Source organism: Diadema antillarum, unplaced genomic scaffold, assembly GCF_040938485.1.
Source record: "Diadema antillarum isolate AM-2024a unplaced genomic scaffold, OU_Dant_1.0 scf00000156, whole genome shotgun sequence".
NCBI lineage: Eukaryota > Metazoa > Echinodermata > Echinoidea > Diadematoida > Diadematidae > Diadema > Diadema antillarum.
In genome coordinates, this window is record NW_027271045.1 from 70,475 (window position 1) to 89,978 (window position 19,504).

The window sequence follows — 19,504 nt, forward strand, 5'->3', positions numbered from 1 at the left end:
TTTTCACTTTTCTCGCATAGTAAAAAAACGCCTGACTTGCCTCTTTCAGAAGGCAGGAGGAATAATATTACTCTTAACAGTGACAGGTTGAAGAAATGTGCACTTTTTTTTTCTCAAAAAATTAACTTTTGTGAAATTCTCTTTATATTTTCCTTATATCGTTAATTGTGCGCATGCGACATCATGCACTGTAGTAGTCTTCTCATTCAGCAGTGACTGCACAGATAATTCAAAAAGTCATAACTTTTGAATGGGTTGTCCAATTTTTCCCAAACTTTCACTAATGTGTTGTAATAGTCTTGATGCACTCTCTCAATCCACATGTACATTGTATATGAATGTGGACTTGTCCTTTTTTAAGGAGACAAATATTTGTTTCCTTAGCGTTTTCAGCTATATCCCATTCAACTGTATACTTAAATGCCACGCACTGCCTGATCCCTACATAGACTAGATCAGGGTTGTTCATGATATACAGATGTAGTATATCATGGAGCTAAGGGAAGTTTGTAGCTCCATGAGTATATCATCCCGATGCGTGAGTATTTGCATGTGTATAATATGAGCGCACCTGCGCGCAAGCTGATTATCAGGGCTTACTTTGGATAAGTCCAGATATTTCGCTTTCCATTTGTTTTTTTCAATTTTTAAAATTGGAGGTTATGACGGGAAGCAAAGCTCCTTTTCTCATTATATAAACACGCAGTCACATACATAGAGATGTATAGATAGATACATGGATGGAGAGAGCTAACATTGTACAAGGGGTCTTACCCAAAAGGTACTAAATTATTCGTAAGCATATCCTTCAATTAATTATGATAATGGAAGGAGTTTTTACCACCACACATACTGCATACAAGTCACGACGGCTTGCCTTGATCGCATTTCTGAGAAGTGTTTCAGCTACTCGTAATAATCTGTACATTGCTTTTTCACGTGGACGGAGAATGTACTACGAATCTTTGTGAGCATTACAAAATATACAGCTATAGATGAATGCAAAGGCCCTCTTTTGGGAACGTGTACACCATGCAGCGTGAAGATGAGCGTGTGTGTTCAACCAGACAGCTTGTTGCCTACTGTAGTTCATTTTACGGAGAGGTCCCCTGTTTCCTGCTTGTAAAAACCCCACCTTGCGTCATTAACGAATCCGCCAATCGCGTCTCGTCACCAGGGAAACCGATCGACCTCCAGCGATTTGCTACGGTATTGTCCGTGTAGTATTGCTCACCAAACGGTATGGATGCAGTGCAGTGGAGCGTATAGCAATCAACAGATCAAGAGTAAAAGGGACCACCGCACGAAGCAAACCTACGGCCAACATGTTCACCCACTGCACTGTACGTGGCTTATTATAATCCGAAACCGCAAAAGCCGTTCGCGGTGTACGGTGGATATCTTCGATGTGTTTTCACATTGAGCAGCAGCTCAACATGTTGATGCCCTAAGAAGCTGTGCGTGTACTTTCATGTTAAGCTGAATCCTTGTACACTGTTATGTCCGCCTTGTGCAATATTTCTCTAGGAATTGAACAAAATGTGCCTGCTATTTTACGAAGATAATGATAAGCTGATTGACATAATTACGCGTGGAATATGATCAGAGTTGATCGTGACAGTAGAGGCCGTTGAGGAGTAACGAGCGTTTTGGTCAGCAAACTCAAATAGATGTCTTTTTGTTGTCAAGATGTGAACGACCCGATCGTGGATACTTCTATCATTCTTGGGATGATGTCGATATAGTATAACCAGGTCCAGGAGAGGAGGAGGAATTTCCAGACTAAAATACCATGGGATCGTCCTCCTCCCTGTGCGGAGGAGCCGATGCGTCCAGGGTCGTACACCCAACCCCTCGACGACCAAGACTGCGATCGAGAACGAGTCACGATCTCGGCAGTCGACCGCTGGCGCCGCCACCGTACGACAGGCACCCGCCGTCAACCCATGGCGGATACGTGCCGCCCAACAGCTATGCATATTCACATCACGCACCGCCCGTTATCACACCAAACGACCCGCCACCACCTTACGAGTCGCCCCAGAGGCAGCCGCCCACTCGTGTCATCGTCAATCGCGATGTCGCCACCGCGGTGCGGGCGAGACCAAACGTGGTCGATGAACCCGGCGATCTGTGGCTGGACTCTGAGCTGCCACCGCTGTCCATAGAGGATGACGACGAGGACTTCGACAACGGGGACGATGTTGAGGATTTTGACGCGCCACCAGACGGTCATCTGGTTTTCGCTTCCTTTAAGGTAAACATCATACATGTAGATAATAGACAAAATGTATTACAGGCCCGTATATCGCTTTTATGGCACATGCGAAAAATGTGGTAACATGGCTTGCACACAAATCAACTTTTATGATAATTATTTCTACACATTCTGACAGATAATGGCCATAAATATTCTAGTATCTTTCTTTCTAGACTTTTTTCTCACTCTGTATTCAATGAGTCATAATTAATCACAAATACAAGGTCCTATACACAAAGACGCATTTTACGTATTTGTGATATGGCCGATATGAATATAGTAGATATAGATACTTGCATTTATATGTATCTCATAATGTATGTACATATATTTTATTTATAAGTATTTCTCTAAACAATCTATTTTGATTGTGATTGTGATTCGTTTCGATCTGAGGAAAATTAGCTGAAAGAAGAGTCAAGTACAATGTATGTACTCACACACACACACACACACACACACACACACACACACACACGTTCTGGTAATGTACGTATAGAAAAATCGATGAAGCTGATATCATTTGATTGCAGCAATTTACATTTTTTTTTTTTTATTAAAGAAAATCTTTTTCCAACTCTGTCTCACGAAAGAGGAATCTGATCGAACTGCTGATATTTGTCCGTGAACAAAGACATATTTTGACCGAGCGAAAGACTTAGCATTAAAAATATTAGACAGAGTCAAATTGATGCAGACTCCCACGCAAAATGACGTAGTGATGCATCCAATTTTCTGATGTGATATGGTCATCACATACTGTACAGGTTCACTTGAAATTCGTTTCACATACAATGTGTAGATGTACCATAAATTACATGTAAATAGATGTGTAACTGCCCAATAGTCTATCTATTATTGATGAGTAGAGGTTTATGCACTCAATGTATTTTTTTTCAATGTATGGATTGTGTGTTCAAATAAAAAATACAAACCCGCATTATGATTTTTGTAAATCTATCCACTCATTTCCAAAGTGATTCTATTCAATGTTTAAAAAGATATTTTCCAATGCGTTTTCAAACCTTGAATTCTTTTATTTACATCATCCTCTGTGGAATTTCTCAGCTTGTTGACAGTGACTCTGCTAATCAGGCTGACATCATCCAACTCTGGTATTACCATCCAATTTCAAATTGAGAATCACGCTGTATTCTCTTTGGAATGACCGAAACTAATAATAAGTAGGTCAAAGTACTGACCGTATAGACATATGAGTTTTGTTTTAAGAGTTGATATTCTACAGAAGAGTTGAAAACTGTCTGGCCTTTCTTTTGCTTATTGTACTTTGCTTATTGTACCAGGTTCCACAAAGACATGTGTGCACACACCTCCAGGTACAGAACTCACAATACAGTACTTGAGATAATTGTAATTACACTTTTATCTCAACGTTTGGCTAAGAATCGAATGTAACCACAGGCTGCACTTATTAACTGCAATTAGTAAGTTGATATATCTGTACTGAATAGCAGTCGTCGGTAGACAGAGCTCTGACGATTTTCTCAAATTGCTGTTTATTATGTAGTAATGATGTTCATCATCATGATGATTCTGCTCTGATTTCGACAATATATCAAACATAAACATAATCTTACGAGTACACAATTTTACTATGCATATTTGTAATAAACATAAGGACAAACATATAACTAGGAAATAACAGAAATTGAAAGATGATCATAAAGACGGTAATGAATAGTAATGATAAAAATTTGATAACAAAATTACTTTTATATTTGACTTCTTTGCATTTGGCAGAATTTCGAGACATTCTGCAACAACTTCGTATCGAGCAGGGGAAACCAGCTCTTTGAAGATCCTGACTTCAGAGCGGAGGCAGACTCCATCTACGCCGAGGGCTCGGGGGACGCCAGTGGCGTTCGATGGATGAGACCCCACGTAAGATTCTTTTTCTCATTTTTATCAATTTTCTTGAAAATAACAAGAACAGTAAAACCCGCTTTTATATCTTTTGTAGAAATGACCCCCAAGAAAAAATACTCAAAGACCACAAAAATAACTTGTAGTCTTCCTTTATCTATTTTCCGCTTTTATTTTTGTTTTTGCTTATCCATTCATGTATTTCCTTATTTATTCATTTCTTACACGGGGTACCACCTTCCGTGTAAACACTGTTGCATCAGATGGGCCATAGAATTTATGACATATGCTTTTAAAAATGAATGTCTCAAAGTTTTAAAATTGTCAAATTTTGCACATATTATGTGATAGATTTCTGTCAGAATGATGGAACTTACACAAATGAACAACATGACCCTCCGAGGCCCTCAGAGCTACTGTCGCCCCTTTCCCCCTCCCCTCCCCTCCCATGCCCCTCCCCCTTCTCCGCTCCCCCCTCCCCAAAGCATTGTCAAGCATTTGTCCATCTTTGCATCTGGGTCAAGATGGATACGTAAGATGAAACAGCTTGTGTCTTTCGAGGAGGATCTTGACTCTTAGGAATCTCCTGTTCCTGAGTCCAAGAATCTCAAACTATACCACATGAGTATACCTGCCCCACCCATATCTCGAAAATATTCATAATTATTCAACTAAAATGCCGGTGATGCTGAAAAACGTCTCACCTTGTACTCGAGTGGTTTCTGGAACAACCAGTTTTTTTGTTTCTTTTTTAGAAGCTAGGAGAAGAATAGTCGTCTATAGTCGAAGATACACGGTAACTAACTTGGGAGCCTGTTTTTTTTTTAATACATGTAATCTCATACAAAACGAGCTAGGACCATTTCAATCACGTATATGGCGTTTTGGCAATCCCAACCATGAAGAGTCTCGAGTAAGAGCGATCGATGCACCGTATAATACGACAGTTACTCCTGCGGCGATTGCTCCGGTCTTATTTTCTCCAAGGACTTAGGGTTAGGGTTGTGATAGGGTTGTAGGCTCATAGGCGCCGGAAGTGGGGGGGCAGGGGGGGCGGCCGCCCCCCCCCCCCAATCCAAAAAGTGGGGGGGCAAAACGCATTTTTGCCCCCCCAAAAAGCCCCCCCCCCAAAAAAAATGATAATAATAAAAATAAATGAATAAACAAAGAAAATAAAATAAATATGTATATATATGAATAAAAGGGGAATAATATGGCTACAAACGGCAGCTTTTGGACTGTAAAATGTCAAAATTTCCAAGCTCGCTCGCTTCGCTCGCTCGCATCCAGCAGTTGAGCCCGGTGCGATTACCCCTTAATTTCTAAAGCGAAAAATATAGCTACGACGGCAGTTGTTGGACTCTAGAATGTCAAAATTTTCAAGCTCGCTCGCTTCGCTCGCTCGCATTGAATCGTTATGCCATTCTCCTAATGTTGCTGAAAGTAATTGCCAGTAGTTGCGCCCGATGCCCCCACCCCTTAATTTCCAAAGCGAAAGATAAATATAGCTACAAACGGGAGTTTGGGGACTGTAAAATGTCAAAATTTTCAAGCTCACTCGCTTCGCTCGCTCGCATTGAATCCTTATGCCACTCTCCTAATGTTGCTGCCAGTAATTGCCAGCAGTTGCGCCCGATGCCTCCCTTAATTTCCAAAGCGAAAGATATAGCTACAAACGGGAGTTTTTGGACTGTAACATGTCAAAATTTTCAAGCTCGCTCGCTTCGCTCACTCGCATTGAATCGTTATGCCATTCTCCTAATGTTGCTGCCAGTAATTGCCAGCAGTTGCGCCCGATGCGCCGCCCCATTAATTTCCAAAGTGAAAGATGTAGCTACAAACCGCAGTTTTGGGACTGTAGAATGTCAAAATTTTCAAGCTTGCTCGCTTCGCTCGCTCTCGTTGAATCGTTATGCAATTCTCCTAATGTTGCTGCCAATAATTGCCAGCAGTTAAGCCCGATGGGCCCCCATTTATTTCCAAAGCGAAATATATTATAGCTACAATTAAAACTCCAGTTTTGGAACCGTAGAATATCAAAATTTTCAAGCTCGCTCGCTTCGCTCGCTCGCATTTTATTGTTATGCCATTCACCTTATGTTGCTGACAGTATATAATTTGTCGATCGTTTCACACCGTCATTCCATAATCCATGTAAGGAAAACTTACAATGTTCCTCAATGACTGCGTTGTTGAATGTATCACATTCAGTAATGTATTGTAGTCCCATTATTGCTTACGCACACACGCACAAGCATATACAGACCGTCAAAATTACTTTATGGTTCCCCCATGTTTCGACCCACCGTACGCCACTTTACATATATATATATATATATATATATATATATATATATATATATATACATATATATATATATATTTATATATATAGATGTGTGTTCGTGTGTGTGTGTGTGTGTGTGTATGTGTATATTGTGTAACATATGCATGGTCTAATCTTGAGCCCCCTCCAATGTTTGCCCCCCCAATCCAAAACTGCTTCCAGCCAGCCTACAGTAGGCTGGCTATAATTTGATGTGAGGATTAGGATTACGGTGGGGGTTATGTTTGTGGGTAGAATTCATATTTGGCTTTAGCGTGCAGATATATCATTGAAGCATTTGTCGCAGGAGCAAATGTCATGGAATCCCGTGGTATAGATGTTGGTGCACTTGACTTGTTGGTACACGTTGTACCTTGAATTCGAGTCCTGCCCTGTGTGAGAATCTTGACCAGCTGAAAAAAAAAATAGAGAAATAAAGTAAAGATAACTAAAAAAACCCGAGGCATAATATTATGCAGAATAGTTTTGATCTATTTATTTATTCACTTTTATTTTTCCGCTCAATTGAAAGAAAATCCTCCGCTTTCGGTTGCCTCATAAAATTTCCTTCTACATCCATCTACTTGGGAAGTGAGCTCGGCTTGGATGGAGAACACCATAATGTAAGGTGTATTTTCTTTCTTTCTTTCTTTCTTTTTTAAGGACGAAAATCTCTAGTCTAAAATAAGCTTCGAACTGGGCGAGGTTTGTAATAGAGACCTGCGATAACAAACTAATTCTCTTTCTCTCTATCATAATTATCATTGACGTTTGAACAAAGGATGCTCCCCGTCACCTTTATTTTGCGACCCCATTGTTTTGAGGTCTCATTGCTTTTCCTCATTATGTCTAACGATGAATCTAACATTGCCATGGCAGCATAATTAAAGTGGCTGGACTGTCTTGGCACAGCCTAAATTATTACTATGTCTTCCATGGCTTGCGTGTGTATATGACGTTCATTCCCCCTTGGCTATCGACAGGAGCTATGTGCCGAACCGGGACTGATTGTCGACGGGATAAGCCGGAGGGATGTCGTGCAGGGAGTCCTTGGAGACTGCTGGTTTCTCGCTCCGTTGTCTGCCATCGCAAAAGTGCCTCATCTCATAGAAAGAGTAAGATAACGAAGCCACATAATACTTAAAGGTCTAGTTTACCTTTGGGAGCAGTGATTTAAAAATGTTCAAGATATCACATTTGATACATATGTGTAGGTCAGTTGTATCACAAAACATCCTATACCATATAAAAGTTTTGCAATAAAGCCCAAAATATAAGGAGATATCGCTATTTTTCTCATTAAACCATAACTGTAGACGGTTTAATCTGGAAATATTTTTACTATAACTATTGTTTACATTTTGTATATTTAACGATACTAACATCGATTATACTGGTTCAAATGTTTACATCGGTTGTTTCTACCCCTAACTCACATGTTAGAACTATATTTTAAAGCATTAATGCTGGATTTTTGTTTCATCTGCAAATGGTAAATTATACCTTTCAATGCGCAGATGGTTAGCAGTTGTCTCGCCTATACGCGCGTATTCATTAGGATGAGTACTTCTTATGTAATCCTTTAAGAGGACTGCGCCAGCATCGTTTACTGTCCTCTGAGTTTGATGGTGATAGTGATAATGATAAAGATGATAACAATGATGGCGGAAACTATCGTGACATTATATTCGTGCTGCTGAAATAGTAATAATAATGATAATAAGCTACAATTTAAGAGTTGTTATAGGCGTATAGTCTCCAAAATCATCCAAAAAGAGGAAAGGGTGGATTATGCAGATCTATCTAATATTTACATTCATGTTTTCTTCCTTATATTAGTGCATGAGTGTGTAACATTGATGACATTTCAAGTGGGAATAAACTACAGTATATTTCGCACAAAGCCTGGACCATTATTTCTTTACCGAGATCAGCGCACGAAAAGCACTCAAAGACGATGATTATCAAAATAATTATCAAACATAACTGGTATAACACTCACACGTTGCTGAGTCTTTGTGTTTCGAAATGATAACGATCCAAGGATACGTTCAATACAAATATGCACCTTCACATTAACATAAATGAATACAATAGTCCATTGGGCGGTTGATCAATTACGCAGGCATGAAATCATTGTGCGCACGTCTTGACTGTAACCATAGTGATTAGAAAGGGAACTAAAAGACCCAGACGATTTATTGAGAAATCTTGGAAAAAGAGAAATGGGCGGAGCAAGGGGCGTTGAATCAGCAATTCTGTAAAAGAAATCATAGTCATTGTTAGCCGTTCTTTCAACGCACTACGAAATGAGGTATTTGCAATAATGTGTCCATGTAAGATATAGGAAACGGAGATCGCTGTTGGAACGCAATATTGTCTATCAAACTATCAAGTAGCATGGCCAGCACTCTAGATTTAGGCTTTGAGAAACAGACCTACGCCACTTGTTCTCGCATGAGAAGAAACCTAGCTCCCTTCTTCAGGTTGAATAATGACCAATGTAAAACATGCAAGGAATCTATACCCTCCGTCGTTCTGCACATAAAATGTCTGCTGGTTTCAGTATTATGCATTTCCTGTGATGATGTCAGTATATGTATTTTCTTTTTTCTTGGAGTAGATGTAGGCTCTATGTTTAGTTTAATTTATGAATTACATTGTAATTTGTACGTGTATTTATTGTCCTCGTTTATTCATCGTCAACACTAATGCCAACTAAAAAACAAAATAATGCAGTTATTGTATTCAACTGACTGCATGGCTGCATCTTAAACTTCAATACATAATAAGCCAGTTCGGAGTTAGCTCATGGGCACATTGGTCCGAATGACCTTTCTTTTTTTCTCAGTCTGTTAAAGGGCTCTTCACTCGTTTTCAGAGCGACATAATGCATAAGCTTCACGTAACAATTTATGGTATTCATCAATCCTGCTTAAACAAAGAATGAACTTGCATAGACCAGATGACCAGAATGATCCGTCAATTAACACTTAGGAAAGCATCCATTTCATTATCTTACATTGAATGTAAGAACAACCTCTTTCTATCGATATTGCCAAATACCACTTTTGCTGTCAGGTGGATGTGCTGGCAAGCAGCATTTATAAGGATTACATGAACAATCATTATTCATAATAATACACCACAGACGCTTATCCCAGTGACTTTAAAAACCAACGTGCGTGTTGGTCCGAATGATCTTTTTTCTGCTCATGCGCAGAGTGGAACTGCGAACTGGCTTATTAATCAATTGCACTCTGACGCTGGGTATTCCGTGTGATAATTACATGGGGGGGGGGGGGGAATAGTATTATTCAGAAGTGAAGGATTAATCTGGACACGATCCCTCGCACAGTGCAAAGTTTAATTTCAATGAAACATGAAGAACTGCAAATCATCTCTGTATGCACAGGTGGTGCCTTTGGGTCAGTCTTTTGACGAGGGCTACACGGGAATGTTCCGCTTCCGGTTCTGGCGATTCGGTCGCTGGGTCAGCGTGGTCGTCGACGATCGTCTCCCGACTCGAAACGGACGACTGATCTTCGCCCGGTCCAGTGATTCCGACGAGTTCTGGCCGTCCCTGGTCGAAAAGGCCTATGCAAAGTGAGTTTGTAATTCCACTTTCTTCCACGTTCCCTTTAAACAACAACAACCAACATGAAAAAAAATCCATCCCAGAAGGAATACACTTGTGAAAGCAACAACAACAACAAAACAGCACAACAACAAAAACAACAACAACAGCAAAATCAAGAACAACAACAGCAGCAGCAGCAACTACAACAACAAAAACAACAACAAAAACAACAACAACAGCAACAACAACAACTCTTGAGAGTAAAAGATCTTGCTTCATTTATTCATTGCAAAGTGGTCCCGCCTAACATCCAACTGGACCCCATGACAGAAGACCAGTAATTGCAGCTGAATACAGACTATCCAGCCGTCTTCTCAGATGGAAATGAAAAAACAAAAACAACAGTAACCCACACTGGGGCCGCATCGTCATAATTGGAAGTAAATTGTATTTCATTGTGCAAACAGCCATCCTCGTGCGCGGATGCGTGAATGATCCTGTCCGTCCTTATATCGATCTTTGTCCGATAGATAGGTCACGTCGCGTACCGAACCCGGATGCGAATAATTGCGACCTAATCATTTTCATTAGAATTGTTTACTTTAGTATTTATATAGGGACGACGGACTTTCGTCGCAGCTCGCGCACACATTCTCTGTTGGCAGGGATGATGTCTGTTCCATCCAGGGTTCGTCCGTTACCATGACAGCATTGAAAGATGAACGTCGCCTATGTGATGCGTAGTAATTACTACGGATAAGCAAGAGCAAATTTTGCATCTTTCGAAAAATGGATAATAATGATGATTATGGTAAAGTCATAATCGAATGAAAGAAGGCTTTCATGTGATCTAAGTGTCACCAAGATTAGATGAAATATATTTCAATATTAACGGATGATATCTTCGTTTGTTTGTTTGTTTGTTGTTTTCTTCTTCCGGATTGCAAATTCAGAGTTGCAGTGAGTGTATGATGTAGACAAAATGCTTCACGTGGATAAAATAACTTCTAACCATAAACCTCGACTTTGGGCAGGGGCTCTGACGGATATATATGATTTATATTAAGTGATTGACTGGGGGAAAATCTACATATATCTTCTCGTACAGATTACATGGGAGTTACAGTGGGTTGGCCGGCGGTATGGCGGCGGATTCCTTTGTCGATCTGACGGGAGGACTGGCGGAGGTCTACGACTTGAACGAGACTACCGCTGACGACCTGTACGGCATCCTGTACCGTGGTACACGTTCCGGGGCCTTCATGTGTTGTTCCAGAAAGGTAGATATATAATATTTTGAACACATGGCATAAATGTTTGTCCACAGATATTGGACCTAGTCCCTATTTTCACATTCGTGCTCTGATTGAGGAAATGAAATGGGCCCATTGTAGCTTAAACCATGTCTTTAACATTATTTTATTGTTATTAATTTTTTTTTAAGAAATTGAATTTAGTTGACATTGCCGAACAGACTGTCATTATACTGATACAGTTTCTTCGTGTTTTAAAAAACGTGGTGTTATGTATGAATTGATTTCATGGAGTGAAATAAAAGGAGTTCAATTTGCAAATCAGATTCCAAACATCACACAAATCAATTTGTATCAACGCTGCATATAGGATTAGATTCTCTTGATTGTGAATAATGCAACATCGAATTTCTCTCTTTCCTGGACCATGTATAATTATGTGAACCTCTGTTTTCAATGTTTTTTTCTTGCTTTGTGAATTTATATTTTGTATCTTTTTATGTTGTTTTATATGCTGTAAACTAATGTACGGACTCACTGAAAAACAACCCTGAGGCTGATATTCGTTTTTTAAACCGAATTGAAAGCAAGCAAGCAAGCAAGCAAGCAAGCAAACAAGCAAGCAAACAAGCAAACAAGCAAACAAACAAACAAACAAACAAACAAACAACCCTTCAACGAAAATAACATCATATTGAATTGCGCTGCTTCTGTTTACCGTACACAGGGAGATTGGCGAGCAAACGAGACAAACAACCTGGGTATCGTGACCGGGCACTCGTACTCCATCCACCGGGTACAAACCGGGATGCTAAAGGGTGGCAACACGGTCAGGCTGGTGCAGATCAGGAATCCATGGGCCAACTCCACCGAGTGGAAAGGGAAGTGGAGCGACAGGTGGGTTGAACAGGTTCTTCTTCTACTTCCTCGTCTCCTCCTTCTCATCATCATCATCATCACCACCACCACCACCCACCACCATTATCACCACCATACACCACCATCATCGTCATCATCCTCAATATGATTATGCTTTTCTACTTCTAATAATTATTCTTCTCTACTTCTTTTTCTTTTATAATCAACTTCTTCTTCATCTACTTTCTCATCTCCTCCTCCATCATCATCATCATCATCACCGACACCACCACCATCATCATTACCACCATACACCATCATCGTCATCATCCTCAATATATTCTTCTCTTACTTCTTTTTCTTTCTTTTCTATTTATTCTTTATCTGCTTCCTCCTATCCTCCATAATCATCATCATCACCACCACCACCACCATCATCATTACCACCATACACCACCATCATTGTCATCATTCTCAATATGTTCTTATCTTATACTTATTTTCCTTTCTTTTCTATTTCTTTCTTTATCTACTTCCTCCATCATCATCATCACCATCATCATCACCATCATTATCATCATCATCATCATCATCATCATCATCACCACCACCATCATCATTACCACCATACACCACCATCATTGTCATCATTCTCAATATGTTCTTCTCTTATACTTATTTTCCTTTCTTTTCTATTTCTTTCTTTATCTACTTCCTCCATCATCATCATCACCGTCATCATCATCATCATTATCATCATCATCATCATCATCATCATCATCATCATCATTATCATCATCCTCAATAATTCTTCTTCTCGGCTTCTTGTCCTTTCTCTTCTACTTCTTCTTCATCTTTTCCTCCTCATCCTCTTCATCATAATAAAATCATTCTCATTTTCCCATTTCTCTACCAGCATCTCCGTCACAGCATTTCATTTTATTATTTTTCTTATCACCTTTTCCTCCTTTTTTTATTACCATCTTCTTCATCATCCTATAAATAATCTTATTTCCCTACCCCCTCCTCTTCTTATACTCTTAAGAGTTTATCTTCTATAGTCTATTTCATTTGTTAACTTTGTCATTGTTTCACGCCATCACGTCCAAGATGACCAAAAAAAAAATGTATACAATTTTCAGGGACGTGAACTGTAAACAAAGTTATAATATCGATTCTGTCCTCGTTTATAAAATTATGTCTTTTCACTTCATGTGTCCTTTTACGATTATGCCCTTTAGCCAAACATTCCATTCTTATTCATAAGACACAACACCCCCCCCCCAACACACACACACCGCCACCACCACCAATCTAATATTTAGACTCAATCGCTGATCATTATCTCCGTCACCATCTTTGGTGCTGCGGGACTCAGACGTATTCGATTTGTCAGCTATATATCATGCCTGCCCTTTCGCTATCATAATATCCTTCGTTGCCAAGACAAATGCGAAGGACGCAACGCGATGCGAAATAATTTGACAACGTCTTTACTGCATAGAGTGATGGCATAAATGACAAAAGGAGAGTCAATATTGACGGGGAACGATTCAACATCGCCCGATTTCCTTTTGGTTTACCTTGTCTCTGCAAACTCGGGCCATACTCCGAGAAATATTGAGCAAACTTCTATCCTTATTCCATTCACGCAAGTGAGCAATGTGTCGAAACGAGCACTGCAAGTATGGATTTCATGTGTCATGTTATTTGTTCAGAGCACGGCACAGACCCTGATGGGGTTTGAAATGTAGTGAAAAGTAAGTACGTTTGTGAACAAAAAATATCAAATCTTCCTGTCAATTTTGTTTGGAATTTAGGAGGATGATATTGCACGAGTGTTAGATGACTGCTCCATAAAGCAGGAGTTTTTGGGGAGACGAATGTGCTTTATGATATAGAACATGGTAGCCATGCATACTTGCCTCATAATGCATGCGTAATTATATGCTTATTCCTATATATGGTATGCTAAACTAGACAGAATTATAGTCCTAAAACTATCATCACAAAGTATAGGGATGGAGAGTTAAAATGCAACATATTCAATCAGTCACTGTAAGTTTAACAGTATCTTGGGTTCAAAGAATATTACATGAAGACAATGTGGGTATTTATATATTGGAATATTTATATATTATTACAATATGAAAGTTGTAGGTTGGGTTTTGTTTTGGCGGTGTAAGCTTATGGCAAATGTGATCAGATAGATAAAAGAGTAAATGAAATTTCATTCTTGTAAAACCTACTTCTTAATGGAGTAAAATTTATTTTGTATTGAAATATGCTCTGTCGACTATATAACTTGAAATATTTTCAGTGCAAATTATTATATAATATTTTTGATGTGAATAAGTGTTTTAAGCTGGTTGGTATATGTAACTCTGTTCTTTGTTCCTTTTTGTCACACGCTTGTGAATCAATTTAGCATTTAATTTAGGAATGTCCAATAACAGAAACAACACTTTTGCTTGAGTTCAAAGTACTTCAAACATTATACTGTTTGTACTCGAACCAAATTAAGTCATGGCGATTTTGTTTTTGATGTATTTAAAGGTAATTTCCGCCCCTTTAATTTTGTTTCTTTATATGCAAAATACTATAATTTTAGTTGTAAACTTTGGAACTGTAAGTTGTCTTGGATTTCCTTTTCAAACATGTTAAAATATCATTTTGAATAAAAAACGAATATGGGTGAAACAATGAAATCACGTGATAACGTTGATAAAATATCACGTTGTACAATTACACGTATGAATATATGTTTTGTTGAAGCTCTCATTGTACATATTTTTGCCAACATTGTATCTTTATAATTTTATTTTACATGCTCATTTTGAGATATGCTAATAATTTTTTTCCTACAGGGAAAAAAGTGTCATGGAAGAATTTACTTAATCAAAACGATATCGATGACATATTAGTATTCCAAAGACTTGAGATGTTTTTACTGTCATGTTTGTCAATGTTTAAAATACTTTAATCTATCTTAGCTCAGATTGGATAGACAAGCGAGCTTAACACAGTGGCCTCCAAACGTAAAGTAGTTCAAATATTTATGTTTATTTTCGTGAGTCTCTAAGCCAGGAAAAAAGGAAGAGATTTCCAAGGCAGGTCGTTGACCGTAACTATTCTAAGCTTTACTTTATTTATTTCCTCCTTCTTTCTCCCTTGTAGCTCAACACTCTGGAAAAATGTACTGAACAGAGAGGATTTTGAAGATGATACGCAGTCCATCTCCGATGGGGAATTCTGGTAAGATGCTTTGTTCGTTGACAGACGAGTTTACTTTCGTTTACCCATATCTTTTGCTGTTGTTGTTTCTTCTCTGAATGAGTAAAGTGTCTCGGCAGGTATTACTATGCGCGTCATGAGTATCAAACTAAATTGAACGGCTTTTCAGCTTTACTGTCGGGGCAGCTTGTAGGCCCTACATCTCTCGTTACCATGACAATCTTTCCTCTAAAATTAGAAGAAGAAAAAATGAACGTCAACGTCCCTAAGGGAGGAGAACAGAACATATTTTTTTTTTCCGTCTGATTTCTTTAATGCTAGAATGTAGCTTTTTGTTCCTCCACAGGAAAGAAACCGCTGATGTCATGGTAGATTGAAATAGACTGAATAGATTGCACACTAAATAAAGACAAAAAATGTTCCAAAGCGTTGATTCATATAAATTCCTGAATAGACTACAATTCCTCCATTCTTCTTTCTCAAAGGAAGCTTCTACTGTACGTCACATCAAATTACATCGCATGTTCATATAGTTGGTTACTTGCAAGCGCTCATGGGGTATGTTCAAAAGGCGAATGAAAACTGAAGTTATCATAGTCAGAGTAAAGGGATTTCTATGGCTTAGATGGTAATCACAGTGATAGGTTTTATATGAGTTTGTTCAAGAATTAGATACAGATATAGTGGGGATGGGAGTGTGTGTGTATATATGGGGGTTAAGTTAGAGGGGACGTGTATTTTTTTTAAAAAATAATTCTTCATTTGGGTAATGGTCTTTTGTTAAGTGTTCCTTTGTTTGTCATTATTCAGTACCTGAGTTAGTAATTGGTATGTTTCTTTTATTTTTCTCACATTTTTTTTTGTATCTTGTCAATTTGTCAATGGAAATGCAATATCGTATTTTTGTAGCTTTATATTTCTGTCTTGCCTATATTGTGTCTTGCCTAGTAGTCTATTAGTTTGTATATAGGTTTTATGTAGTTGTTTCAGTTTGTATTTTATCGATCACTATATTTATTTTTATTGCACAAACTATATATGTAGTGAAGAACAGTTGCTGATGTCAGTACGATGGATACCCCCCCCCCCCCAACAAAAAAAAAGAATGCATGAATGATTGCTTGAGTGAATGAATGAATGTGTAAGACGACGGGTCAAATAACACATATTTATTACCCTTCTATATTCTACATCTATATTCATCCACACTACAAGGATGTCGTACACGGACTTCGTTGGCGAATTCACGAAAATCGTTATTAGTACTGTCGGTCCGGACTTCGATGGTGACGGCATCCCCGATGTCGTCAATGACACGGGTAGGTCTATCTGTCTTCTATGAAAGAATGATGATGATGCTGATGATAAAAAATAGCAGTACATGTAGTAATGATAATAGTTGTAATGCTAGTAATGATAATAGCGATTATTACGGTGATGAAAAATGATAGTAATGATTCTGATAACACTGATGAAAACAAAAAAGATAATTATGTAGTACTAGTATATAGATACTGCTACTATTCTACTATTTATGAGGGTGATACGATCTGGTGATCTTGTTTTACCCAAGTCAGCCTCCGGAGTTCTCCGAGATCGAGTCACTCCAATTATGGTCATTACCCAACAATTACAACGTAACCACGTACGTGACTCTCTATAAACACCTATCAAACACGATGCATACGAACAGAAATCAGACGGGTCTCTCGATCTAAAATAATCATAATATTAAAACGAATTAATGGTGCTTACTATATGCCATAGAAACCAATGCCAAAGACGTGACGTGGAAGCTATCAGTAGTTGTGTGTCATTACTTAAAAGTCATTAAATACCCTCCATCAGTGCAGATTAAATATCTGAACAACCCTCACCCCAAGATCTCATTGGGGACGTGATTGCAATGATTACGTGAATACCGACCGCAAAATTATGTGTAATCCTAATGAGTTCATACAGTTACCTACGTCATCCTTTGCCCCCTTCTGTCCATTTCACAGCGCGCGGTTTTCATCTGGTGACCCGCAACGGGAGCTGGATGCGGGGCGTGAACGCGGGAGGATGCCAGAACTACATCCAGCAAGGCTTCCACACCAATCCACAGATCATGATCACGTTGCTCGAGCCAGGTAACCATGGCAACGACCGCTCCAGGGAGAGCTGGTCATGAATCGATGAAAATAAGGGAAGGAGGGGTATATATTTAGCAGGGGTGTGGGAATTTCTGCCGGCATAATTTATGATAATGCGCACCAGTCCTTATACCCTCCGCGCAATGAGTGTTCAGGGTAGATAGTGAACGGCTACATTATTGATTTATTTTTATGATGTGAATGAGGTTTTCTGGCAACAGGTGGCAATTAGAATTGTCTTATTTGTGATGTAGTCTTCCCTCCCACTGGAAAGGGGAAGGACGTTCAATCAAGACCTTGCGTATCCTCCATGTTTTCCTCTCACACACCAGAGGCTGAAATGCCACGGCAAATTTAGTACGACAGCAGCCATAGCAGAACCGAAATGGGAATGTATGGGTCACTGTGATTATCGCAGTTAACATCGTGACGTATATACATGTATCGTTGTGATGATTATGATTACGATTACGATTATAATTATGATTATGATTATAATCATGATCAGTTTATGAGCCTTGTGTAACCAGCTGCTATTTTTAAAGTCATGAGTCAGATAACAGGTTTGATAGCGTCCGGCAGAGTAAGGAGAAATCAACCTTATTCAAAATCAGCTTCTTTTTCCAATTATCCTCAAACTCATGGCGTCTTCTGGTTTTCCTTGAATGGGAAGGAAAGAGGAAAAAACCAAGAAACAAATCAATAACAAAACCGTCATCCCAATCAGAAGCAGGCTCGAATTATATCTTGCATACGATATTAATTTCTATCGCAAGCCAAAGAATACCACAAGTAACCACCATAAACCAATTTGTACATTTTCAGTACCTTATTCGACATAGATCATAATAATAATCAAAACATCGATATTTCGCCCTCTATAGACGAATGGACGCCAGACCGGGGCACATCGTCTCACACGAGAGGAAGTTGTTCACTCATCATCACGCTTCTACAGGAGTACAGACGGGTTCGCAACAAGCATCGCGCCAAGAAGCACCAAATCGGTTATGTAGTTTACAAGGTATGAGATGACGTAGTTCGTGCGAATTGAACCGTTAAAAGCTTCATGGTCCTATTCGATACCAATGTCTCCGATACAGTGTGAAGTGGAATCGTGGAAACTATGTAAACGTTATCAATCATTATCATTATAGTTAATGTTTTTGTGTTAATTTTGTATCTTGGTTGGATAATGGGAAATCGACTAATGTTTAACTAATCGTTAAACAAGGTTGTTTTCTTTTGAAGATGTAATACACTTCTTCTTTTTTCTGATGTACACCGTAGGTTGAGAGCACTGATCGAGCGCTGACCAAGAACGATCTGATGTACATGCAACCCGTCGGATCGTCGTCGCTCTACATCAACCATCGCGAGGTGCTGGGCCGATTCAATCTCCATCCGGGTCATTATTGCGTCATCCCGTCCACTTTCAAACCGAACATTTCCCTCCGCTTCATGACGCGCATTTTTACGGAGAAGCCGATTTTGTGTTCCGCGCTGCAGACGGGCTAAACGGCACCCAAAACAAAACAATGAAAATGAAAAAGAACCTGTGGCGTTGGAACTTATTGTAGGTCCTGCCATTTTGCACCGTATTTTCTTGAAGATTTGTGCTTATAAGTGCCTGATGAGTAATTCGTAGAAAACATAAGTGTGATCGCAGACGTCGCATTTTGGCAGCAAAATGTCAGATGATGTTTTGCTTTATGACACTCTTGTCGCGCTGTTGACGACGAATGTGTTTACCTTATACGTGTTATAGAACTCACAAAAGAGGCTGCTTTGCTTTGAGTTTCACTCGTGTTGTTAACTTTATGGTGACCACCCTATGCCCACTGGAGTTTTGTTGTTAATTGCAGTCATCGTGATTGATGATGGGACACAATGTTGATGTAATATCCAATCGACAATGGACTTGCTAATCTCTGATGGAATCCAGTGGAGGTTATGGAAATCGGATACAACTAT

At 39.1% G+C, this 19,504-nt stretch overlaps 1 protein-coding gene across 1 annotated transcript; it reads left to right on the plus strand.

The window, feature by feature from the left end:
• The first annotated feature begins 1,792 nt into the window (after positions 1 to 1,792).
• LOC139722062 (calpain-A-like) lies at positions 1,793 to 19,048 on the plus strand. The gene is made up of 11 exons (XM_071633384.1): positions 1,793 to 2,257; positions 4,022 to 4,162; positions 7,454 to 7,585; positions 9,886 to 10,076; positions 11,159 to 11,330; positions 12,031 to 12,200; positions 15,339 to 15,416; positions 16,611 to 16,714; positions 17,399 to 17,527; positions 18,415 to 18,554; positions 18,821 to 19,048. Exons 1-11 carry the CDS (start codon positions 1,793 to 1,795, stop codon positions 19,046 to 19,048), a joined length of 1,950 nt encoding a protein of 649 aa, XP_071489485.1.
• The last annotated feature ends 456 nt before the right edge of the window (positions 19,049 to 19,504 follow it).

Bases quoted from the DNA above. Each gene is read 5' to 3' on its own strand.
- LOC139722062 (XM_071633384.1), top strand. From the start codon at position 1,793: ATGGGATCGTCCTCCTCCCTGTGCGGAGGAGCCGATGCGTCCAGGGTC. The intron at 7,586-9,885 runs GTAAGATAACGA...CTGTATGCACAG, and splicing joins TGCCTCATCTCATAGAAAGA to GTGGTGCCTTTGGGTCAGTC. The intron at 10,077-11,158 runs GTGAGTTTGTAA...CTTCTCGTACAG, and splicing joins GTCGAAAAGGCCTATGCAAA to ATTACATGGGAGTTACAGTG.